At 48.0% G+C, this 26608-nt stretch overlaps 1 protein-coding gene across 3 annotated transcripts in view; it reads left to right on the top strand.

Annotated features, from left to right (window-relative positions):
• PUM3 (pumilio RNA binding family member 3) overlaps positions 1–26608 on the top strand; it is a 151888-nt gene that overhangs the window by 27103 nt on the left and 98177 nt on the right. For all 3 annotated transcript variants that reach the window (XM_073542610.1, XM_073542609.1, XM_073542611.1), the window contains exons 5-9: positions 879–954; positions 2546–2639; positions 5001–5067; positions 13697–13871; positions 24095–24198. In XM_073542610.1, coding sequence (XP_073398711.1) covers positions 879–954; positions 2546–2639; positions 5001–5067; positions 13697–13871; positions 24095–24198 — 516 coding nt within the window. The remainder of the gene's footprint in view (positions 1–878; positions 955–2545; positions 2640–5000; positions 5068–13696; positions 13872–24094; positions 24199–26608) is intronic.

Raw genomic sequence — 26608 nt, 5'->3', positions numbered from 1 at the left:
TTTAACTGCTAAAATGCAAAAGAAAACCTTGTAAGGCTATGCACAAAAGTGGAGCTGGTACAAGAACGACAGTGAAATCGTCAGCAAAGCTGCTCCAGGAAACTGCCGGCGGTCTCTGAAAGAAGCGGGTTTGCCTGGGCAAGCTTGGCTGTAATCAGACGGACCTGGAGAATCCTATTACCGGGTCATTTTTACTGTACAATGTGAACTGTGAAATTAAAAAATGATGGAATTGTGATTGTTTGTTTTTCCCCACCATTCACCCCACTTTGAATTGTTTTTTTGCTGTTCATTTAGTATAAAATGAATGGTGTCCTTCAAAACTACAACTTGTCCCACAGAAAAACAAGCCTTCATATGGCTTTTTCGACTGGAAAGTGTTCTTGGGAGGAGTGTTTCCTCCTTTCAGATGTCTACCTGGTGTACATTTTACAGTAGGGTGCATCCTATAATTCAAAGAATACAGAATGTGTCCTGCCTGCTGTGCTGCACTACTCGATGTGGGGGCACTCTTGGGGCCTCTGTTCTTCTAGCTATGCTTCTGGTCATCTTGCCTGCCACTGTCCTCCTTCACTGAGGGTCTTATCTGCCCTTATTCTGACTTTTCTGGCTTACTCTCATGCAGATTTGTTTTAGTCATCATGGTTTTATGGGCATTTGTGCCAAGAAAGTGTTCCATTGGCTTTCTGGTAACCCTTAAATATACAGGACCTGTATTGGCACCTCAAGCAAAGGGATGGCACTAGTGGCAGCATCGTTCCTTTGTGCGCGGTATCATAATCTTGTGAGATTGTTTTACATACTGTCCCTACTTGGTGCATGTATGTCTTTTTTTTTTTTTTTGGTACAGTTTTATTTGTTTTTTATTTTGTGCCTAGAAAAAACTGTGATGCTGCAAAGAGAAGCAAATTAATGGAGGAACTGGAGAAGCTGCTTCAAGGGAACGTGAAAAGTGTAAGTGAAGCTGCTCAGATGATCCTTCTTCCTGGGTCAGACCGCATAGTATGATTATGACACGCTCCATGCTCGGGGTATAATTGCTTTTACTTAGGAAAGAATCAATAGGCGCGCTCTGACTGTAAGGAACATAAGTCAGTTTAATGAGATTACATAACAGATCGATATACAGTACAGGTACATTTGCCTTTAGTGTCTCTGGAGAGATGGTTATTGTGGTGTATATAGCAAAAAAGGCCATTTATTTATACCCTTGACATCCTGTAATTAATATTGGACCTCAAAAGTATGTACACCCGTTATTTAAAATGTTCACATTATTGGCACCTATTATTATTATTAAAGGGAACCTGCCGTGTTGAAAATAGTACCTGATCTTCAGGAAGAATGTTATAGAGCAAGAGGGGCTGATTAGGGTGATAGTAATATTTGTGGGAACAGTTTCAGTAAACCTTGCATTTTAGTCATTGATGGTCAGTGTTCCCCTGAATGACGCTGCATGCAGACGTAGCGGTCAGTCACTGAGTAAGTGCCCATTGCATGCATGCAACGCCAAGGATTCAATATATCAAAAAGTTTTTGTTTTTTCATAAATGTATCATTCTGCTCAGCTTCTCTACCCAGCGGTCTGCAGATTGCACGTACGTGACAGGTTCCCTTTAAGGTTTCCTCTCCCCTTGCTATTCACCAGAGTTTCACAAGCAGCTGCACAGAAGTCACCTGTGTCCTCTGTATGTTCCAAAAAGCTATACAATAAAATCCTATCTATAGTAGTTTTTCTCCCTTATAAGGCCTTCTATTGTAATTTATGATGGTTGTAATGCAGTTTGCCATCTACTGCTGACATGTCATGTTCACCGCTTGCCAGCAGATGGCAGACTGCATAACATACAGATGAGTCTGGAAGGCACAAGGTAGAGATGTTGCTATAAATCTCCCTCCTCTACAGAAGGTCACTAAGCCTTTATATAGTAAACCATCTCCAAGCTAGAGTTATATATTTTATAGAAGGATAAGTTCACTCTTCTCCATAGAGACGTTGGAGCCAAAGCGAGAAAGCTTTCACATTTTGTCTGTAATTGAATTCTTTAAAGCACCACTCCAGTGTGTTTTTTTTTTTTTGTTTTTTTTTTAATTGCACCTCTGGGGCAGTTCTTTAAATGTAGGTGCCCTATCTGATATTCACCATCCGGCGTTTTCTGGCAAAAAGTGACCTGCCGGCAGCTCCAGTGGTTCATTGAGCTGTGCGGAGGTCACTTTTCAATACAAAACTATAAGAGCCCCGTTCTGGCGCTCATAGACCTGTATTGAGAGCTTGTGATTTAAGTTCTGAGTTCCAGCCAGTCAGAAGTTACTGTCGCAAGTTGGCGCCACGGGTGCCGAAAAGCGGTGTAGATGCCGGAGGGTGACTGTATCCAAGGGCAGGGGGCTTAAATTTAAAGTGCCACTTCAGCGCTGAAAAAAAAAACATCGCTTGGAGTGATGCTTTAAGTAATTTTATTCTTTGGAAACCTTTTTTTCCCATAAAATGTTACTTGTCATCTATATCATGACAGGCTCATCTCTTTTACTTGTAATTGTCCCCCAGATTGCCTTTGCCCATGATACCACCAGGGTGATCCAGTGTTATATAAAACATGCTAATGAGAAGCAAAGGAAAGCAATTTTTGAAGAACTTAAAGGTATTGTTTTGTTTTATCATGTACGTCATACTGTGCATGCCAGCCATCCAGTCTGGTGCCTCGTGTTATTTCATTGCCAAGTCTCTTAGTAGATGCGATGTGTAGACAAATGCGGGTCCAGAGTAGATAAACCATTAACACTATGGTCATTAAAGGGGTTTTCCTAGTTCGGAGAACTCTCACGCATTCACTGCTGCTTGTTTTATAAAAACAAGCTGTTACTCTCATCAGGCACTGAATCAGAGCTGCCAGAGTTGAGGATACAGCTCTGCAGCCAGTCAGTGAGCTCAGCGGAGCTGCCGGAGTTGAGGACACAGCTCTGCAGCCAGTCAGTGAGCTCTGCGGAGCTGCTGGAGTTGAAGACACAAGCTATGCAGCTAGTCAGTGAGCTCAGCGGAGCTGCCGTAGTTGAGGACACAGCTATGCAGCCAGTCAGTGAGCTCAGCGGAGCTGCCGGAGTTGAGGACACAGCTATGCAGCTAGTCAGTGAGCTCAGTGGAGCTGCCGGAGTTGAGGACACAGCTATGCAGCCAGTCAGTGAGCTCAGCGGAGCTGCCGGAGTTGAGGACACAAGCTATGCAGCCAGTCAGTGAGCTCAGCGGAGCTGCCGGAGTTGAGGACACAGCTCTGCAGCCAGTCAGTGAGCTCAGCGGAGCTGCCGGAGTTGAGGATACAGCTCTGCAGCCAGTCAGTGAGCTCTGCGGAGCTGCTGGAGTTGAAGACACAAGCTATGCAGCTAGTCAGTGAGCTCAGCGGAGCTGCCGGAGTTGAGGACACAGCTATGCAGCCAGTCAGTGAGCTCAGCGGAGCTGCCGGAGTTGAGGACACAGCTATGCAGCCAGTCAGTGAGCTCAGCGGAGCTGCCGGAGTTGAGGACACAAGCTATGCAGCCAGTCAGTGAGCTCAGCGGAGCTGCCGGAGTTGAGGACACAAGCTATGCAGCCAGTCAGTGAGCTCAGCGGAGCTGCCGGAGTTGAGGACACAGCTCTGCAGCCAGTCAGTGAGCTCAGCGGAGCTGCCAGAGTTGAGGACACAGCTATGCAGCCAGTCCGTGAGCTCAGCGGAGCTGCCAGAGTTGAGGACACAGCTATGCAGCCAGTCCGTGAGCTCAGCGGAGCTGCCGGAGTTGAGGACACAGCTATGCAGCTAGTCAGTGAGCTCAGTGGAGCTGCCGGAGTTGAGGACACAGCTATGCAGCCAGTCAGTGAGCTCAGCGGAGCTGCCGGAGTTGAGGACACAAGCTATGCAGCCAGTCAGTGAGCTCAGCGGAGCTGCCGGAGTTGAGGACACAGCTCTGCAGCCAGTCAGTGAGCTCAGCGGAGCTGCCGGAGTTGAGGATACAGCTCTGCAGCCAGTCAGTGAGCTCTGCGGAGCTGCTGGAGTTGAAGACACAAGCTATGCAGCTAGTCAGTGAGCTCAGCGGAGCTGCCGGAGTTGAGGACACAGCTATGCAGCCAGTCAGTGAGCTCAGCGGAGCTGCCGGAGTTGAGGACACAGCTATGCAGCCAGTCAGTGAGCTCAGCGGAGCTGCCGGAGTTGAGGACACAAGCTATGCAGCCAGTCAGTGAGCTCAGCAGAGCTGCCGGAGTTGAGGACACAGCTCTGCAGCCAGTCAGTGAGCTCAGCGGAGCTGCCAGAGTTGAGGACACAGCTATGCAGCCAGTCCGTGAGCTCAGCGGAGCTGCCAGAGTTGAGGACACAGCTATGCAGCCAGTCCGTGAGCTTAGCGGAGCTGCCGGAGTTGAGGACACAAGCTATGCAGCCAGTCAGTGAGCTCAGCGGAGCTGCCGGAGTTGAGGACACAGCTATGCAGCCAGTCAGTGAGCTCAGCGGAGCTGCCGGAGTTGAGAACACAAGCCACTGAGCTCACTAACTGGCTGCAGCGCTGTCAATGTGAAGTTACCGCCGCAAGCAGTGGCAGACACTCGGTGATGAGTAATGTACAGTTTGTTTATTTTAAATAAACTTCATCCGGGGAGATATTTTTTTTTTTTTTTTTTTTCAATTTGGAAAAGCTTTTTAAGGTCACCAGAAAGGTTTGCGGAACTTATGCCTTCCAATGCTTCACTCTGCAAGAGTTAATGCCGATGGCTTGAGCACACAGCAACCCCAAACGTATTACCTATTGTCCGCTTTTCCAAATTTTTATGTGGGTCGTCTCTAATTTTTTGCGGCTAGATCACAGCGGCTGCCCATTTAGGTTCTATATGCTGACCCATTTGGGGAATTGTACTGGAAATAACTGATATTTTGGTCTTTTTAAAATGATTGATGTATGAAGGAGTAATAAACCATGTTTAGGTAAACCCAGGACATTACCTAATGCATCTATAATTTTCATAAATCTCATGTTTTCAACAGAACACATAGTGGACTTAAGCAAATCTAAATATGCCCGAAATATTGTGAGGAAGTTCCTGATGTATGGGTAAGTTATATTATGTCCATCTATCTTTCCTGCACCTGTGTATTGATTGTGAGAAGGACACCTTTCCTGGTCTAAATATCAATTTAAAGCCTCACTCCAGCTTTTTTTTTTATTGCAGCGTTGAAGTGGTGCTAATAACTTAAGATCCCTAACATTATACTATCACCCGCCATCTTCAGCTTTTTCCGGCGCTGCTCCTGTCCTGCAATGCCAACTTGTGACCCCAACTTTTGAGTGACCGGACATCAGAGGATATTGTCACAAGTTCTCAATGTAAGTCTGTGAGAATCAGAATGAGTCTTTCATAGACTTTCATTGAAAAGTGACCTCATGCTCGCTCCAGCAAACACTGGAGCGATCGGGCAGATCACAAAATTCTTGAGACTGACCAGAGTGGTGCCGAGAACAGCAGAAGGTGGCGATAAGTATGAGGCTAAGTGCAGGGGCCTTACGTTATTAGCTTAAAAGAAGTGAACCGTAATATGGTCACAAGTGATTGGACATTTTACCTTTGTGCCTTCACTGCTCATGAGTAGTGATGAGCGAACGTGCTCGGATATTATCAGAGTATCTTGGGCGTGCTCGTATAGTATGTTCGAGTCTGTGCAGCTGCATGTTTTGTGGCTGTTAAAGGGAATCTGTCACCCCTTTTTTTGAGATATCATATAATGATATCATTCAATTCTGTGTCACATAAGGATTCTCTTAGTACTTTTGCTTCCCCCTGAGCCCGCACCTTTCATGCATAAATACCTTTTTTTATATCGGTTCAGATGTATGTAAACTGCCGCTGTACGGTCCGATGGGCGGGGCTTATTCAACTGCTCCCCCCCTCCCTGTCTTGCTCTACACAAGAAGAAATGCATAGAGCAAGACAGGGAGGGGGGGAGCAGTTGAATAAGCCCCGCCCAGCGGACCGGACAGCGGCAGTTTACATACATCTGAACTGATATAAACAAGGTATTTATGCATGAAAGGTGCGGGGTCAGGGGGAAGCAAAAGTACTAAGAGAATCCTTATGTGACACACAATTGAATTATATCATTATATGATATCTCAAAAAAGGGGTGACAGATTCCCTTTAAGACCACCTAACACCCAAGCATGCCCGAATAACACATTATCCGAGCACGTTTGCTCATCACTGCTCATGAGTCTATGGTTAAGCTCTCATGGTTTTTGGAGCTTTACTTCCATTGCATGTTTTTGTGCACAGTTGCAGCAAAGTGTATGGGATTGATATAAATCTCATGCCCACTGTGCCTTCTTTTTCTACGCTTTATAAACTGACCTGCAGTGTGATTTTGAAATCTGCAACATGTTAATTTCTCTTGCGGTAAATGTGTTTTATGTGTAGGTAATCCCCATGGACTTTCATCAGATGTGGAAAGTCTGCAGATAAAAAAAACTGCATGTGCATTGTTATTGTGTTTCCTCAGCCGAAACACAGTAAAAATGCATGTTACTTGTCCACGACTTTATCATTACATTTTTAACAAAGCTCAACAAAAAGATAAAGCAGTATATAGTGGAAAAGTCCTCTGATGTTTCGGTCAAACTAACCTTCATCAAACATGCACAGGTGATAATGCTCATCTCTCCGAGCATCCAAGTGCTGCTCCTACAGCCCTACTCCAGTAGTCCTTTATCACCTGAGTATGTGTGATAAAGGTCAGACTGAAATGTCACAGGACTTATACATTATATACTGGACCAGACCATTAAAGATCTCTCTACGTTTACTACCCAAGTGTGCCGGATTTGTTGCTACATGAAAATTTACAGAGTAGGAACCTTACTGAGCACCGTATACCTTAGGAGTGTTGTATTCCCTAAATGCAGAGTTTATTTAAAACTCGGCATGCCAAAAAGAAACAAAATGGTAATAGAAAAAACGCAATTAAAGCGAATGTTTGGCTGGGAGTATGCATACTGCATACTTAAAGTCATGTGACCGCCGTTTTCACTGACACCAGCGAGTCCTCATAGCATGCAGTAATGCGCCAAAAGGATTCATGAGCCTGCAGTCACATTGAGTGACTGCTGATTTCTCATTTTAGGCCAGACAATCCCTTTAAGGTTATCGTGAAGTGAGCGTTCGTAAGAAAGCTCATTTTACAATAAGAAGTCTGATAATGCAACAAGGGAACAAAACGCTTGATAATTGGGTGAAATGATCTTTTGGCTTGCCCAAAAGATCATCATTCTCGGCAGCGCATCATCCTGTGTAAACGGGACCTGTGCTGCCTATAACTATGGCATCCTATACGCGCGGTCAGCCTGTGTAAACAAGTTTTCTCTTTCACCTCATTGGGGGACACAGAGACCATGGGTGTATGCTGCTGCCACTAGGAGGCTGACACTATGCACAAAAAAAGTTAGCTCCTCCTCCGCAGTGTACACCCCACCGACCGGCAGGAAATTCCTCAGTTTAGCTTAGTGTCAGTAGGAGGTGGACACGGGTCTTTCATTAGACCCATATCTACCTCGATGTGCGTCGTTCCTTTTCAGGTTTCCGGAGGGATACAGTGTGAGAAGTCACAACTGTACTCCCACAAAGAGGCTATGAGTACGGCGTGTACTGCCACCCTGTATCCTCATAGCTCTCCGTGCGGACCACAAACTCAGCACAGGTGCGTGCCAGCAACGGATGGTCCTTGCCCCCCGCCTCCCACCCACTCGCCCACCAGAGCCTGTCGGTCGGACGAGGCGCGGACACAAGATTACAGACAGCGTTGGATAAAGAAGGTACCTTTATGGAGCATGGAGCGGTGCCAGGGCAGCGCCGCAGGTTCTACACGCTGCCCGCGCCTCCCGACGGTCGCCGCATTTCATCTAAGCCCCGGGCGGGCCTTGTTCCCCCCGCCGCCGGTATTCCTCGGGGGCTTCATCTTAGAGCCCGGTTCAGGCGGCGTCTTCTTTGTGGGTGGCCGCGGTAGCATTGCGGGACTTCCGCGCCACCCCGTGCTGACAGGCGGCCGCCGTCTCAAATTTAGTCCCCGGCTTCATTTTGGGCCCTCGTGCCCGTCGCGGCCACGCCCCCTCCTGTTCACTTACATAGGCCGGCTGCGCTCCTGCCCGTTCCTAGACCCTCCCACCGCCTCTCTTGGCCTGTGGCTGGGTAGGGGGGGCGGTTTCCCTTGGTTCAGGCGGCTAGCTCCGCCTTTCTTGTCCATCCAGGACCGCGCTTTTTCCCTTGACCTCAGGCTGCCGCCATCTTTGCAGCCTGTTAGCCGGAGACGAAAAACGGACGTCAGTTACCCCCTGCTGGGGCCCTGCAATTTTCATGAGCCTGGTACATCGCTTTGGGGTCACCGGACCGTGAGTAGTTCTGCAACAGCAGACTGACACCCTCCTCTGCCTTTCTGTCCCCCAACCTTCCGGCATTTCTTCAGGGTCCTTCTTTTCTTCATTCATTATTCCTAACTCTAAGGCTGAGCGTGGCCGTCCGCCGGCCCCCACGGGCTCTCTGGTCCAGTTCTTCGCATGCGCCTCTTGCAATCGCAAACTTCCCTCAGGTCAGCCTACTCCCCTTTGCCTGGACTGCAGTCAATCCCATTCAGCATGACCCCGTCCAGGAACCATCTATTGTGCCACATGAAAGCGAACCCCCCCATTCCTGGTTGGGCCTTGTCTCTTTCACAATCTGTGGCAGACCTCACCAGGGTGTCTCAGTCCCTGGTAGCCGTCCTTGATAAGTTGTCCCTGGACACTTCTGCAGGGTCCAGCAGGTCACATGAATCTCCATCTGAGCCAGCCAGCAAATGCCGCAAAAGGCCCAGACAGGATCTCCGGCCGGGATCCTCTCCTTGCCTCACATCCCCACATAGTTCTTCCCAGCAGTCGCCCTCCCGTGCCTCCTCTCCCGAGTCAGGTGAGGCGTTATCGGGTGTGTCATCCGAAGAGATCTTAGAGCTGGATTCGGACCAGGACGCGGACATGAAGGTTACGGTAAAGAACCTCATTGCTGCGATTAATCACACCTTCGAAATCTCAGACTCCCCTGCGGAATCCTCAGAACAGGAGGTTTCGTTCAGACGGGCAGAAATACCTTCCAGGGTCTTCGCCTCCCACTCTGAGTTTGGCAAGATCCTTACCAGGGAAAGAGAAAATCCGACCAGGCGCTTTCAAAGAGGGAAGCGCCTCGGCGTGCTGTACCCGTTTGCCAAAGAGGTCACCGACAACTGGTCTGCTTCCCTTTCGGTAGACGCACCCGTGTCCAGACTGTCTAACAACACGGTCCTCCCGAATTCAGGTGTGGCGTCACTAAAGGATTCTAATGATAGAATTATAGAATCTTTAGCAAAGTCAACATTCGAAGCGGCTGCAGCAGTGCTAAGCCCAGCCTTCGCTTCAGCTTGGGTAGCGAAGGCCATAGCCACTTGGGCAGAGGATCTCCATAAGGGCATCCTAGATAAGGCCCAACTGGAGCAATTGGCCGATCTGGCCAACCAGATTTCCCATGCAGGGGATTATCTGCTTCCTTGGATGCCGCGTCGTGCGCTGTTCAGGCGTCAAGCAACGTAGTGGCAATCCGACGTACAATTTGGCTTAAGGCTTGGCAGGCGGACTTGTCTTCTAAAAAGTCTCTTACCAATCTGCCTTTTCAGGGAGCGCGTCTCTTTGGATCCCAGCTGGACCAGATTATTAAGGACGCCACTGGAGGCACGAGTTCCCTCCTCCCTCAGTCCAAGCCTCACAGACCTCCGCTAAGGCGTCAGTTTCGGCCCTTTCGAGCTTTCCGCCGTTTCAATACAACAGAGAACTTCTCTAACCAACAAAGACCGCAAGAACGCCAGAATAGAAAGGTGTCCTTCAGACCCACTCCCTCCTGGCGATCTCACTCCTCCCAGGGCAGACCCTCCAGGTCTACATCTGGACGGTCCACATCAGCATGACCATCAATGAACTCCCGAGGGTCCCTCCCAATTGGGAGGTTGACTCCTCCTCCTTTTCTTCAAGGACATCTGGCTAGCCTCAGTAGAGGACGCTTGGGTCAGGGAAGTTGTATCTTCAGGATACAAGATAGAGTTCGTTTCTCGTCCCCGGGATCGTTTCTTCGAGTCCCGACCTCCAAAAGACCCTGCCTTAGTTCCGGGGTTCTTTGCGTCCATCGCCTCTCTCCTCAGTTCCGGAGTGATTGTGCCCGTTCCCGAATCAGAACGTTTCACAGGGTTTTATTCAAACCTGTTTGTGGTGCCGAAAAAAGGTGGTACAGTTCGCCCCATCTTGGACCTCAAGTTACTCAACAAGAGAGTCCGACTGCGTCATTTCCGAATGGAGTCTCTTCGGTCGGTAATGGCTTCCATGGAGACGCAGGAATTCATGTGTTCAGTAGACATTCAAGATGCCTATCTACATGTTCCCATATTCTCCGGCCATCAGAAATTCCTGCGTTTCGCGATTCGCCAGGAACATTACCAGTTTGTTGCTCTGCCGTTCGGTCTCGCCACCACACCCAGAGTATTTACAAAGATCATGGCGGCGTTGATGGCCTTGTTGAGAATCGGAGGTCTCGTTCTTTTTCCGTACCTCGACGACATTGTGATCAAAGCTCCATCCTTTCATCAAGCTTGCCAAAGTCTTACCATCGTCCTCGACACCCTGTCCAATTTCGGGTGGCTCATCAACAAAAAGTCCTGCCTTGTTCCGACACAACATCTTGTGTTTCTGGGTCTATTGTTCGACACTCGTCAATTGAGGGTTTTTCTACCACAAGAAAAGATTTGTTCCCTACAGCGGGATGTACGATCGCTGCAGATCATACGACTTCCATCTCTCTGGACAACAATGAAAGTCCTGGGAAAGATGGTGGCGGTGACAGAGGCGGTTCCCTTTGCCCAATTTCACCTCTCCAACACGCCATCCTGTCTCGGTGGAATAGGTCTGTTCTTTCCCTGAACCGTCCATTTCGTCTTTCATACCGGGTCAAGCAGTCCCTCATTTGGTGGCTGACGTCTCCTCTCATCTCCCTGGGACGATCATTCCTCCCCATTCACTGGCAGATTGTGACAACGGATGCCAGCCTCCTCGGCTGGGGAGCAGTGTTCCGCAATCACACTGTTCAGAGTCGATGGTCGACTCAGGAGTCAGCCCTGCCGATCAACGTCCTCGAGATACGAGCGATTTATCTGTCTCTCGTTCACTGGGAGACACTTCTCAGGGGCCTGCCTTTCTGGATTCAGACAGACAATGCCACAGCGGTGGCATATGTCAACCGCCAGGGGGGACACGGAGTGTCTCAGCCCTGGTAGAAGTGTCCAAGATTCTTCATTGGGCAGAGGTTTCAGTCCCGGCAATATCCGCGGTGCACATTCCCGGCGTGGACAACTGGGCCGCCGATTTTCTCAGTCGCGAGGGTCTCGCGGCGGGAGAGTGGTCCCTACATCCGGAGGTATTTCTCAAGCTTTGCCGTCGTTGGGGAACCCCGGACGTAGATCTGCTAGCTTCTCGCCTCAACAGGAAAGTCCCACAGTTTGTATCCAGGGCTCGAGTTCCTCTCGCAGTGGGCGCCGACGCTCTGGCCCTTGGTCGCAGTTCGAGCTCCCCTACCTGTTCCCTCCCCTGCCTCTTCTTCCCAGGCTGTTGAAGAAAATCAAGACGGAAGGAATTCCAGTCATCCTCATCGCCCCGAATTGGCCCAGAAGGTCTTGGTTCGCGGACATCGTCAACCTTCTCGCGGACGCCCCCTGGAAGCTTCCAAACAGAGCAGATCTGCTGTCTCAAGGTCCGATTTGCCACCCCAATTCTCGGCCGCTCAATTTAACGGCGTGGCTGTTGAGACCGAGGTTTTGAAACGATCGTGATTTTCCTATTGAGTTATTCATACCATGATCCGAGCCAGGAAGCCATCGTCTTCCAAAATTTATTACCGTACTTGGAAAGCCTATTTCATTTGGTGCGAGACCAATGACATTCCGCCCATGTGTTTTTCGCTCCCTTCTGTCCTGGCGTTCCTTCAAGCGGGGCTGGATGCGGGTCTTGCCCTCAGCTCTTTAAAGGGTCAAGTGTCGGCGCTGTCCATTTTATTTCAGAAGACGTTGGCATCCCATCCTCAGGTTAAAACCTTCCTTCAAGGTGTGGCTCACACGGCTCCTCCGTACCGAGCGCCCGTAGATCCATGGGATCTTAATCTGGTTCTCGAGGTTCTGCAAGGCCCTCCCTTTGAACCTCTCAGGGATGTTTCTCTTTCTCTCCTTTCGTGGAAAGTAGCCTTTCTGGTAGCCATCACCTCCATCCGGCACGTGTCGGAATTGGCAGCTCTTTCTTGCTGCTCGCCTTTCTTGGTACTCCACCAGGATAAGGTAGTTCTGCATCCTCCGCCCTCTTTCCTCCCTAAGGTGGTGTCCACTTTCCACCTCAATGAGGATATTGTTCTCCCGTCCTTTTGTCCGAGTCCAACTCATCCTCGGGAGCGATCTTTGAACAAGCTGGACTTGGTCAGGGCGATGAAGGTCTACCTAACTAGGACGACTTCTTTGCGGAAGACAGATTCTCTCTTCATCATTCCAGATGGGGCGCGGAAAGGTCACCCGGCCTCCAAAGCTACTATTGCTCGCTGGATCAGATCGGCAATTTTGTAGGCCTACCGGGTCAAACATCGAGTGGCCCCTCCGGGAATTAGAGCGCACTCTACCTGGGCAGTGGGTGCCTCCTGGGCGGTACGTCACAGAGCTTCTGCGCTGCAGCTTTGCAAAGCTGCAACCTGGTCATCGGTTCACACGTTTGTGAAATTCTACAAGGTCCACACCTACGCTTCGGCGGACGCCAGCCTAGGTAGAAGGATCCTGCAGGCTGCGGTAGTGAGTCTGCTGGCCTGATGGAAGTTTGTTTTTCCCACCCCAGGGACTGCTTTGGGACGTCCCATGGTCTCTGTGTCCCCCAATGAGGCGAAAGAGAAAACAGGATTTTTGGGTTGCTTACCGTAAAATCTGTTTCTCACAGCCTTCACTGGGGGACACAGCACCCTCCCATGTTCTACAACTCCTGTTCTTATGATTGTTGGTTGTTTACAGTTGAGTTGTTTGTTCTGTTTTCAATCTGTTCTGTTACTTCTCCTACTGCTTTCTCACTAACTGAGGAATTTCCTGCCGGTCGGTGGGTTGTACACTGCGGAGGAGCTAACCTTTTTTTGTGCTTAGTGTCAGCAGCATACACTCATGGTCTCTGTGTCCCCAATGAAGGCTCTGAGAAACAGATTTTACGGTAAGCAACCCAAAAATCCTGTTTTTAAACGACCGATCTTAAGCAAATATTTATCAATTGGCAATCATTTAATGCCGTAAAATCAGTAAATGTAAGTGCATTCAATCTGCCTACCCAACCTGACTGCCAGCTACAGCTTGTACTGAGCCGTGTGAGGTCTCAGCAGGAAAGAGGGTAACTGTGGAGCTGTCATTCATGTTAGGTGGGCATAGATTAAGTTAAACTTTCATAAAGAATTATAGAGCCGTTCTCACACAGTTTTCTAAGTAAACCCAGCATCCCTTTGAGGACTAACAGATCTGTTTAGTAATTTATATTGTTTGTGTTGTTAAATCTGGCGACACGTCCACTTTAAGCAAACTTGTATTGACATGTGGTGGGTCTTTACAGTGTAATAAATGGGTCTTATTTCTTTTATGAACAGATCAAAATCCCAGGTTGCAGAAATAATAAAAAGTTTTAAAGGACAAGTGAGAAAGCTTCTGCGGCACTCTGAAGCTTCATATATTGTAGAGTACGCATACAACCACAAAGCCATTTTAGAACAGAGGAACATGTTATGTGAAGAACTGTATGGAAACACATTTCGTTTTTACAAGGTAAATATTTAATAGGACTAAAGTACACATTATCTAATCTATGGGGTAAAGTGAATGAGCTCTTGAAAATAATTCCATTAAACACAAGGTTAAGGTCCTTTTATTTTTTTTAACTGCATTAAAGGGAAACGACTTGTTTTCAAGTCATTATTGAAATACATTATGTATAGCGCTAACCTATTTCATGGTGCTTTACACATTTTTTTTTTTATCTCCAGATGCAAGCTAGTATTCATATCTCATTTTCTATAGAACTAAAAAATATTACTTACTCTGTCGCCTCATTGGGGGACACAGAACCGTGGGTGTTATGCTGCTTTCCACTAGAAGGCGACACTATGCTTAATCTGGAAAAGATTAACTTTGGCTCCTCCTCTGTAGTATACACCCCTGGACGGCGTCAGCCTTCTCCAGTTTTTGCTTAGTGTCGCAAGGAGGCACACCTAAAAATTTTTACTCCGTCTTTTCTTACTTGTTTTTTTCCAACGGACTACAGATGAAGAAAAGCGGGTCTCCATCGAGACTCCCGGCATGGCTCCCTCCTCGGTCCCCTATTAGGGGTACCTGGTTGAGGTCGAGGTGGCTGTTTCCCATGTCGCTCCTTCCCCAGTCCCTCTGGTACTGGTTCGAAATAGAGATCCCCCTCCTTCCCCAGTTTCTGTCGGCTCTGGGTTGAGGTCGAGGAAAGGGTGAAGCCCCCTGACGGTGACAGCAGCACCCTCCCTAATCCCCCTCTGGGGGTATTAGGTTGAGACACCGCAGGTAGGGCCTGTATCAGGCACCATTGAACCGCTTACAGACCCAGGGACCCCAGCCGAGCTGCGGGCTCCTGTTGGGACCGGGGGAGGTGCAGACAGGCATGGCACTTGTCAGAGACGGGGCTCCCTGCGCCCTTGTCGCTGCGGCAGCACCAGCTGCATAGCCCCCCAAGGGACCCTCCACAGGGCCCCGTTCGCGCTCATGACCCCACCGCTAGCCTTCCTTTCATTCCAGGGGGGTCTGGGTTAAATCCGACCACCCCCCGGACAACCGCGCCGTCCTGGAGCCCTTCTGGGCATGAGGTCTCAAATTTAGGCCGCGGCTTCAGCCTAGCCAAAGTCGCCGCCTTATTCCCGCCCCCGGCCCGTCCCCCGGATGACGAAAATGACACTCTGCAGTGCCATAGAAGGGGCGGATCGAGGCAGGAAGGGCGCGCTTTTACATAGCTCAGCGTGCCCTTTTCAGCTCTCCGCCCCCTTCTTCCTACACCTCAGAATCCTGGTGGCCATCTTGCGGCAGCAGAAAACATAGCTGAAGCAACACAGCAGTCTCTGGGGGACACAGGACCGTCAATTGTCGGCGCTGGATCTAGGGGCACACCGGTGGGGTAAGATCACAGCTGGGTTCCCTTACCCAGCTGTGAATTCATATTACCTATAACGCTTCCCTCTGCATAGCCACCCCTGTAGGGCCCCTGCTAGCCAGCCTCTAAGCACTATGTCGGGCTCAAGAAAGAGGACCAGGCAAGACTGTTTTTATGCATTCTGCACAGCCTGCAAGTCCACTCTCCCCAGTGGCAGCAAGTACCCGCACTGCCGGGACTGTACCCGAAACACTGGGTCCGAACCCCAAGATGTCCCTGCCAACGCTTCTGCATCTGCGACCACGCCGGAATAGGCTACTCAGATGTCGCAGTCTATGAATAACCTGACCTCCACACTACTGCAGGCTCTGCAGGGTCATGTCTCGGCTATGAACGTTACCCAGCAAAGGGACAGGCCGTCTCAGGGACATGCCGCTTCCGACAGTCTCAGACGAAAACGGACCCACAGGTCGCGTTCATCCGTGTCTCACATACCACTCGTTTGTCCCCCTCCAGGGAGAGACACGGTGGCTCTAGATCACCTTCACCGTCCCCTGACAGAGACAGACAACGCGGATCTCCACAAAGATCCCCAACCACAGAAGACCTCCACCCTAGTTCACCCGCTAGGGAGCTCCTTAGCGATGCGCAAGACTCAGAAGGCATATGTGACTCTAACTCAGACAACGAAACAGAGAATTCTCTGATACCTTGTCCCCCTAGTAATACAGCGCTAGTTGAGGATATAATCTCCTCCATCCTTCGGGTGCTGGACATTTCTGATCCAACTCCGGAAGCTCCAGAACACAAGATTTGCTTCGAGACTGTTCTGAAACCACCTAAGGTCTTCCCTAATCACCCGGAATTTCAAAAAATATTTTCTAAGCATTTTTCGCAGCCTGAGAAAAAATTCGAATTTGCCAATCGCAAATACTTAGAAGCAAAGTACCCCTTCCCACAGAAGGACACTAAGGAATGGACAGATCCACCCGAAGTGGACCCCCCAGTCTCTAGGCTAGCAGCACAGACTCTGCCAGACAGCTCAACCCTCAAGGATGCAGCAGACAGGCAGGTAGAACGCATGGCTCGTTCAATCTTTGAAGCGGCAGGAGCTTCTATAGCTCCCACGTTTGCTTCAGTCTGGGTGGCCAAGGCCATTCTAGCCTGGGCTCAAAAATTGCAACAGGGCCTCCAAGCTTCAAATCCTCAGCTGTCGGACCAGGCGGTTCAAATAGCAGTAGTAGCAGATTACATGATCCATGCAGCTTTGGATTCTGCAAGAGGTGTAGCGGGAATAGCATCAAACGCCATGACGATCCGGCGTATCCTCTGGCTGAGGGAATGGAAAGCGGAGGCGGCCTCAAAAAAGTCCCTCACAAATCTCCCGTACTTCACTGGGCGTCTTTTCGGTGAAAAACTGGATACAATGATATCCAACGCCACCGGGGGTAAGAGTACCTCTCTCCCTCAAAACCAAAACGCACGTTTAAAAGACGTAACCAATCTCGTTTACGATCCTTTCGGAATTCTTCAGGCTGGTCCGTCTCGCGCCCAGCACAAAATCGTAACCGCTCCCCCGCAGAGACAACACAAGGGTGGCACAGAGGCCAGGGACCTGGCAGTCAAAAGCAGGCCAGGCAAAGTCCAAAGGAGGAAAATCTCAGACTTTCTCCTCATCATGACTCTCAGCTTCCGGAAGACACCCCACTCGTAGGCGGACGACTGCTACTCTTTCAGCAGGTCTGGCTGCCTATTACAGAAGACAGGTGGGTCAAGGAAATAGTGTCTTCCGGATACAAGATCGAGTTTTCTACCAGCCCACCGAACCGGTTCTTCCTCTCCGTTACCCCAAAACCACCACTCAAGGCTCGAGCCTTCCATCAAGCGGTTTCCTCCCTCCTTCAAACAGGAGTCATAGTACCGGTTCCCGCAGACGAGCGCTTCCGAGGGTTCTACGCCAATCTGTTCGTATTTCACAAGAAGGGAGGCAGTGTCCGACCAATACTAGACCTAAAACAACTCAACAAGTATGTTCGGGTTCGTCATTTTCGCATGGAGTCCCTCCGGTCAATCATTGCGTCCATGGAGAAAGGAGAATATCTCGCCTCCATAGACATACAAGACGCATACCTGCATATACCAATTTCTCCCGCCCATCATAGATTTCTCAGGTTCGCAATCGACCAGGACCACTACCAGTTCGTTGCCCTCCCATTCGGACTTGCCACGGCTCCCAGAACGTTTACCAAAATCATGGCAGTGGCCACCATGGACTTTCTACACTCCAGACGCATAGTAGTCGTTCCATACCTGGACGACCTTCTCATCAAAGCCCCCACCTTCAAGGACTGCGAGATCAACGTCTCAATCATAATCGACACTCTGAGTTGCCTGGGATGGTTAGTCAATTTACAAAAGTCATCGACTACTCCGAGTCAGTCTCTGACCTTCCTGGGGATGCTATTCGACACCTCCAGGGGTCTGTTGCTCCTCCCCAGGGACAAGACACTGGCTCTCCATCTAGGAGTTCGCATACTCCTCCAAAATCCCCCCCGATCTCTCCGGTTTGCCATGAGAGTCCTCGGCAGGATGGCAGCAGCAATGGAGGCGGTACCATTTGCCCAGTTTCACCTCAGACCTCTTCAACTGGCCATCCTCAAGTCCTGGGACAGGAATCCATTCTCCCTCGACAGGGCGTTCCAGTTAACATCAAAAGCCAGAACGTCCCTACACTGGTGGCTCAAGCCAACCTCGCTTGTAAGGGGAAAATCCTTTCTCCCAGGCCAATGGAAGGTTTTGACCACCGACGCAAGCCTGACGGGTTGGGGCGCGGTGCATCTACATCACAGGGCGCAAGGCAAGTGGTCACCAATGGAAGCGACCATGCCCATCAACATCCTGGAGATTCGGGCCATCTTCCTAGCATTGAGAGCCTTTCATCACTTGCTAGCAGCCTCTCATGTCAGTATACAGTCGGACAATGCCACGGCGGTGGCATACGTGAACCATCAAGGCGGGACCCGCAGCATCCAGGCGATGAAAGAAGTGACACATATCCTCCCACTGGGCGGAGGACGCGAGGTCGGTACTCTCTGCGGTCCACATTCCGGGTGTGGACAACTGGGAAGCCGACTACCTCAGCAGACAAGGAATGGACTCGGGGGAGTGGTCTCTCCATCCCGAAATTTTTTGTCAGATCTGCCATCGCTGGGGGACCCCGGACGTGGACCTGATGGCATCCCATCTCAATGCCAAGGTCCCCAATTTCATGGCCAGGATGCGCGATCCAAGATCGCTCGGTGCAGATGCCCTGGTTCAAGACTGGACCCAGTTCCAGCTTCTGTACATTTTCCCACCCCTCCCCCTGATCTGCAGAGTCCTGAGGAAGATCAAACAAGAGGGAGTTCCAACCATCCTAATCGCACAAGACTGGCCCAGGCGTACATGGTACGCCGACGTCGTACAACTCACAGCAGACGCCCCCTGGCGTCTCCCCATCCGTCCCGACCTTCTGTCACAAGGCCCGTTCTTCCATCAGAACTCAGTGGCTCTCAATTTGACGGCATGGCCATTGAGACCTGGGTTCTGACCCAAGCAGGTTTTTCACCGGATGTCATTACAACCATGATCAGGGCACGGAAGCCATCTTCCGCCAGGATTTACTACCGTACCTGGAAGATTTTCTTTACTTGGTGCGAATTTCATGGACAGACTCCACTCCCCTACTCTCTACCAAAGGTTCTTGGCTTCCTTCAATCGGGCCTGGACGCCAGGCTATCCCTGGGCTCGCTTAAGAGCCAGGTGTCAGCGCTCTCAGTGCTCTTTCAGAGGCGCATTGCTAGCAAGCCGCAAGTGAGGACTTTTCTCCAAGGGGTTTCCCGGTTGGCTCCCTCCAAGAAACGTCCATTGGACACGTGGGATCTCAACTTGGTCCTGACAGAATTGCAGGCACCTCCTTTTGAACCCCTTAAGGAGGTCCCTCTCCGCCTTCTATCACAGAAGTTGGTCTTTCTATTGGCAATCACTTCGCTACGCAGAGTGTCCGAACTTTCGGCACTTTCCTGCAGACGACCCTTCCTGGTTTTTCCACCAGGACAAGGTGGTTCTCCATACAGTCCTATCTTTCCTGCCGAAGGTTGTGTCCAGCTTCCATCTCAATGAGGAAATCTCACTGCTTTCTCTTTGCCCGGTTCCGGTTCATAGAGTGGAAAAGGCTCTGCATACGCTTGACCTTGTCAGGGCATTGCGTATATACGTGTCTAGGACTGCTCCCTTCCGGAAGTCTGATTCACTTTTCCTCCTTCTGGAAGGCGTTCGCAAGGGCCTACCAGCTTCCAAAGCCACCCTTGCCAGGTGGATCAGGTCTGCCATACAACAGACTTACCGCCTTCACAATTCTCTTCCGGCCATTATCACGGCACACTCTACGCGTGCGGTAGGGGCCTCCTGGGCCATTCGGCACCAAGCCTCGGCTCAACAAGTGTGTAAGGCGGCCACTTGGACTAGCCTCCACACGTTTACAAAACACTACAGTGTTCATACCCAGTCCTCAGCGGATGCGAGCCTGGGTAGACGGGTCCTGCCGGCGGCAGTACCCCAAGTCTAGGAAACTGTCAACACAATATTCGTCCACTGCTTCCCACCCAGGGACTGCTTTGGGACGTCCCACGGTTCTGTGTCCCCCCCAATGAGGCGACAGAGTAAAGGAGATTTTTGTGTACTCACCGTAAAATCTTTCTCTTAGCCTCTAATTGGGGGACACAGCTCCCACCCTGTTGCCCTTACGGGCCGTTGTTTTGTTTGAGTTCTCATATTGTTCTTTGAGTTCGTACATAGTGGCCTTATTACAGGCATGGTTACAAAACTGGAGAAGGCTACGCCTTCCAGGGGTGTATACTGCAGAGGAGGAGCCAAAGTTAATCTTTTTCAGATTAAGCATAGTGTCACCTCCTAGTGGACAGCAGCATAACACCCACGGTTCTGTGTCCCCCAAATAGAGGCTAAGAGAAAGAGATTTTACGGTAAGTACACAAAAATCTCCTTATTGCGCTTGGAGTCACCGTAACATAAATAAAATGGAAAAACAAATATACAATCATATGTTAAAGTTTGGGCACCCCTATTAATGTTAACCTTTTTTCTTTATAACAATTTTGGTTTTTGCAACAGCTATTTCAGTTTCATATATCTAATAACTGATGGACTCAGTTATATTTCTGGATTCAAATGGGGTTTATTGTACTAACAGAAAATGTGCAATCTGCATTTAAACAAAATTTGACCGGTGCAAAAGTATGGGCACCCTTATCATTTTCTTGATTTGAACACTCCTAACTACTTTTTACTGACTTCCTGAAGCACTAAATTGGTTTTGTAACCTCATTGAGCTTTGAACTTCATAGCCAGGTGTATCAAATCATGAGAAAAGGTATTTAAGGTGGCCACTTGCAGCTATTCAACATAGCTTTTCAGGGGAAGGATACAAAAAGTTGTCTCAGAGATTTAACCTGTCAGTTTCCAATGTGAGGAACATAGTAAGGAAATGGAAGAACACAGGTACAGTTCTTGTTAAGCCCTGAAGTGGCAGGCCAAGAAAAATATCAGAAAGGCAGAGAAGAAGAATGGTGAGAACAGTCAAGGACAATCCACAGACCACCTCCAAAGACCTGCAGCATCATCTTGCTGCAGATGGTGTCACTGTGCATTGGTCAACAATACAGCGCACTTTGCACAAGGAGAAGCTCTATGGGAGAGTGATGTGAAAGAAGCCGTTTCTGCAAGCACGCCAGAAACAGTCGCCTGAGGTATGCAAAAGCACATTTGGACAAGCCAGTTACATTTTGGAAGAAGGTCCTGTGGACTGATGAAACAAAGATTGAGTTGTTTGGTCATGCAAAAAGTCGTTATGCATGGAGGCTAAAAAACACAGCATTCCAAGAAAAACATTTGCTACCCACAGTAAAATTTGGTGGAGGTTCCATCATGCTTTGGGGCTGTGTGGCCAATGCCGGCACCGGGAATCTTGTTAAAGTAGAGGGTCGCATGGATTCAACTCAGTATCAGCAGATTCTTGACAATAATGTGCCAGAATCAGTGACGAAGTTGAAGTTACGCAGGAGATGGATATTTCAGCAAGACAATGATCCAAAACACCGCTCCAAATCTACTCAGGCATTCATGCAGAGGAACAATTACAATGTTCTGGAATGGCCATCCCAGTCCCCAGACCTGAATATCATTGAACATCTGTGGGATGATTTGAAGCGGGCTGTCCATGCTCGGCGACCATCAGGAATGGTCACAAATACCATCATCCAGGATCCAGGAACTCATTAATAGCTACAGGAAGCGACTAGAGGCTGTTATTTTTGCAAAAGGAGGATCTACGAAATATTAATGTCACTTTTATGTTGAGGTGCCCATACTTTTGCACCGGTCAAATTTTGTTAAAATGCAGATTGCACATTTTCTGTTACTACAATAAACGTCATTTGAATCCAGAAATATAACTGAGTCCATCAGTTATTAGATATATGAAACTGAAATAGCTGTTGCAAAAACCAAAATTGTTTTAAAGAAAAAAGGTTAACATTAATAGGGGTGCCCAAACTTTAACATATGACTGTATGAGCCAGTAATGAATAACCAATTAGGACAAATAGTATAGTTAGCACAAAACTAGTCATATAAATCCCTTTGGATCTTGTCTCCTATTGCAGTAGGGGTTAAACTACCATACACAAGGTGCCCAGTAACAGATACTGCACATGGATCCTGTCTCCTATTGCAGTAGGGGTTAAACTACCACAGACCAGCAGCACCTATTTTGTATCAATAGATTTTTCCTTTTTGGGACTTTTCTGATCATCTTAATCTTGCCTTTTACATTTTAGAGGTATTTTAGGAATTTTTTTTATAATTAGTTTTCCTTTTTTTTTTTCCCACTTCCATTCTTGGAAATCCATTTTAAGTGTGCTATGCCAATTGGACCCTGCCACTTTCATACTGACAGGCCTAATATGCTATAATACAGGTATTGCCCAAGTGATCTTACATTTGTGTCGTCAAATTCCCTAGTGAAGCTTGAAAAAAAAATAGATACCGTATATTTATAGATAAAAATCAACAACTTTTTTCCTATGCAAAATTTGCTTTTAATGATAAACCCACAGTATGACATGCTGCTGATTTTCAATACGGACGAATTAAGCTATGTTCACACGATGCGTTTTTGCTTTTGTTTTTTTTACGCAAATTTCAAGCTGTGTTTTACAGTACCAGCAAAGTCTGAGATTTCAGAAAACTCATGCACATATGTTTTTTTTTTTTTCCCGTGACTGATTTGGAAAACGGCTTTGTTTTTGAAAACTGGAGCATGTCACTTTTTTCAGCGTTTTTGCAGCATTTTTTCACCCATAAAAAGCAATGAGTAAATGCAGTAAGCCAGGGTGCGCACAATCCGGAAGTGGCAGCGCTTTAGCGCAGCCCATGTTTGATGCTTCCAAAGTGTGGGCATCTGTGGACGCATAGTGGACATAAAAATCTTTTTCCACTAAATAATTTGATCAAATAATTTGACCTTTTCCAAAAATGGTTTTATGGTTTCCTATATCTTGCATTGGTGACGTGTGTTCATGCATCTGTGATGGCAGCAAACCTGAACTTTGGGCTCCTGAAAAATGCAGCAAAACCTGCTTTTTGCCAGCAGCTTCTTTATTGCTAAGAGAACAGGTTTTATGTGCAGAAAAAAAGAAAACGCAGCAAAAATGCAATGTGTGAACATAGCCGTTAAAAGGGTTTAATCCGCAGTGTGTCTGCTGTTGTCATCGCCAGCTCCTGCAAACCTCATGCACGCGCGCCACACATTTTGGCAGCGTCATTGCACCACTGCAGCCCCGTGTATTCGTCCTGGCTTCAGAGGCGCATTGCGCATGACCAGAAGTTCATAAGTTGGCTTCCGGTTATGCGCTGTGTGCCACTGAAGCTGGGAGGCGTACATGTGGCTCCAGAGACGCAGTGACTGTGCCATAATGAGTGGCGTGTATGCGCGAGATTTGCAGGGGCTGAGGATGTGGCTGGCGTGATAACATGGAAAGGGAGCTGACGAGTTTGGGGCAACTAACACCCCATCGATTAGTCGCTTTGGCACAGGAAACGGGGACAATATAAATCCTCTTTTTTTTTTTTTTTTATTTTAAAACCTATTTTTTTTCAGAAAAATGTTATACAGGGCTGTTAAGGCAGGGAATTTACTCATAAATAAGTGGATGCTTCTGGGTTGGAGGGCATGGGGGACGTGACAGGATCCATTTAATATATAATATATTATGTTATATAAAAGTTAATACATTTGATGTACTTCAACATCATCCCATTATAGGGAATCTGTCACCCCTTTTTTCGAATATGAGCTGCCGGCACCGCCATCAGGGGCTTATCTACAGCATTCTGTAATGCTGTAGATAAGCCCCCGATCTAATCTGAAAGATAAGAAAAAAGTTGGATTATACTCACCGGGTTGTGGGGGGGCGGTCCAGTCCGATGGGTGTCGCAGTCCGGTCCGGCACCTCCCATCTTCATACGATGCCGTCCTCTTCTTACTGTCGTGGCGCAGGCGCACTGCTCTGCCCTGTTGAGGGCAGAGTCCTGCAGTGCGCAGGCGCCGGGAGAGCTGTAGATAAGCCCCTGATGTCGGTGCCGGCAGCTCATATTCGAGAAAAGGGGTGACAGATTCCCTTTAAACGTAATATCCTCATACTGAACATTTATGGATAAACTAAAAGTTGAGATAAAAAAAATTCCAGTGTTCTGTAGGCCTTAATCTGTCACTTCCATAAGTGTTAACGTATTTTTTTTTTTTTTTTTTTTAATTTTGTTGTAGTCCGCTATTCATCCATCTTTAGACCAGGTGTTGGAGGTGCAGCCTGAAAAGAAGGAATCCATTTTAGGTGAAATGAAACAACTTCTTGTTCCCCTTGCTCAAAAGTAAGTGGTTGCTTTGCCAATAGCCATACATTGCCATTACGTTTAGTAAAGATGCCTTCGTTCAATCATCATATTACAATCTACAAAACTGAAATGTTTCTGAAAAGATTTCTGATTATGAGTTTGAATATTTTTATTTTATTTCAAAAAGGTAAAGGAGGCTGAAGAGTTAAACATATAAACCTCCTTAATGCTGGGGATCCATTACAATAGATCATCCTAAGTATTTCCATATAGAGGTTACGTGACAATTGTAGACACTGCTGCAAGTTGTCTAGACCTTTCCACCTTGTAGGAAACATTTTGTTAGCCTATGATTGTAACCCTAAATAGTCCTGTGGTTAAAGAAGTTGTCCACTACTTGTACAACTCCTTCTACCCCACGCTTGGCCACCACAAAATAATAAAGCATGTACTCGCCTCCCGTGCTGGCGCCGTTTCTGCAGTGTCTACATTGAGTTTACCGGGGCTCTCATGCGCTGTTGTGATGTCTGCGCCCAGAGCCAGCATCACTGTCCCCGCCTTCTGTCGAGTTGAGCAAGAAAAGGATGTCAGAGGTCATCTGCAGGCCAAGCTTCCTCTTCATGTTCAGTTCGTCTGAAGACAGGGGCAGAAACACCAGTGCTGATTGGGCGAAGGGGTCACATGTCACAACACCGCACGAGAGCCCCGGGGAGAGCGAGTGCCGACACAGCGGGAACAGCATCAGCACAGGTGAGTAAAGGCTTCATTATTTTATCGGGCCAAACGTTTTGATCAAGAAGGGGTTGTCTTAGTAGTGGATAACCCCTTAAACTTGAATATAAGAGAGTGTAGTTATTGGGAGAGGCTACTAAAATATGTACATATCCTAAGCCCACGGTCACATGTTCAGTATTTTACCTCAGTATCTGTAAGCCAAAACCAGGAGAGGAACAATCAGAGGAAAAGTATAACAGAAACACGTCACCACTTCTGTATTTATCACCCACTCCTGGGTTTGGCTTACAGATACTGAGGTAAAATACTGACCAAATGCGGAGGTAAAAAAAAACTCACCAAACACTCAGTATTTTACCTCAGTATCTGTAAGCCAAAACCAGGAGAGGAACAATCAGAGGAAAAGTATAACAGAAACACGTCACCACTTCTATATTTATCACCCACTCCTGGGTTTGGCTTACAGATACTGAGGTAAAATACTGACCAAATACTGAACATGTTCATTTTTGCTTTGCTGCAGTAGAGCTACAGTATGTATGATTTTTCCTTATGCCGGGGTCACACTAACCGACGAGAAATACGGTATTTTACATGCGTAATGCGGAGAAATGTTCCCTAAATAGTGCTCCGTATGTCATCCGTAAGCAAGGTGTGGTCACGTATTTTGCGCATGTCAGCATCCGTATGTAATTCGTATGGCATCCATATTCCGAGATTTTCTTACAGGCTTGCAAAATGGACATATAATGGATCCTTATGACAGGTTAAAACCCAAAGAAAGAATAGATACATACACGTAGAATACATATATATACATGTCATTGAGAGAGAGATATATATATATATATATATATATATATATATATATACTAGCTGAAGAGCCTGGCGTTGCCTGGGCATAGTAACCAACTGTGGTTAGTTATAACAAATTATAATGATTGTATTGCACATAAAAAACGTGCATCTAATCCTATCCTGTGTGATACTGACTGCTAAGCCATGTATCTAATCCTATTCTGTGTGATACGGACTGCTGAGCCGTGTATCTAATCCTCTCCTGTGTGATACTGACTGCTGAGCCATGTGTCTAATCCTCTCCTGTGTGATACTGGGCTCCCCCTGCAGTCTGTGTCAGAGGGTGGTCTGTGTTGGCACGGTAATAAATTGTGTTATTTCCAGCTTTACAGAAGGACGATAACACCATAGAAATGATAAGAATAATAGGCCTCAGTTACCACAACTGTCTACAAGGAAAACTGTTGTTGATAACAACCAATCACAGCTCATTTTTCATCTTTTAAACAGCTCTGGGACAGCGTGGCGAGTTTTGAGTGGCGACTTGTGTTTCGACTTTTATGTGGCGAGGTTGGTGTATGTGTGGTGAAATGTGTGCTGAGGGTGGTATATGTGTTGAAGCACGTGGTAGTGTGTGGCGCATTTTGTGTGTGTGTTCATATCCCCATGTGTGGTGAGTATCCCATGTCAGGGCCCCACCTTAGCAACTGTACGGTATATACTGAGATACAACAAGAAAACAAAGAATGACAGATTTGCAAAAATATGGGGCTATAGAAGTCCATGGCATAGGGAAGGTGGATGGGGGGGTTGGGGCAGATCCAGGGTGGGGGCCATAGAAGTCCATGGCATATCATAGTTCTCTTTCTCGCAGTCTATGACATTCGCTTACATATTGTGCTGCTATCTCCAC

This window comes from Dendrobates tinctorius, unplaced genomic scaffold (genome assembly GCF_039654945.1).
Source record: "Dendrobates tinctorius isolate UK_male_01 unplaced genomic scaffold, ASM3965494v1 ptg000128l, whole genome shotgun sequence".
In the NCBI taxonomy this organism is placed as follows: Eukaryota; Metazoa; Chordata; class Amphibia; order Anura; family Dendrobatidae; genus Dendrobates; species Dendrobates tinctorius.
Note: the sequence above shows the minus strand (reverse complement) of the source record. Positions and strands in the feature narration are given on the sequence as shown.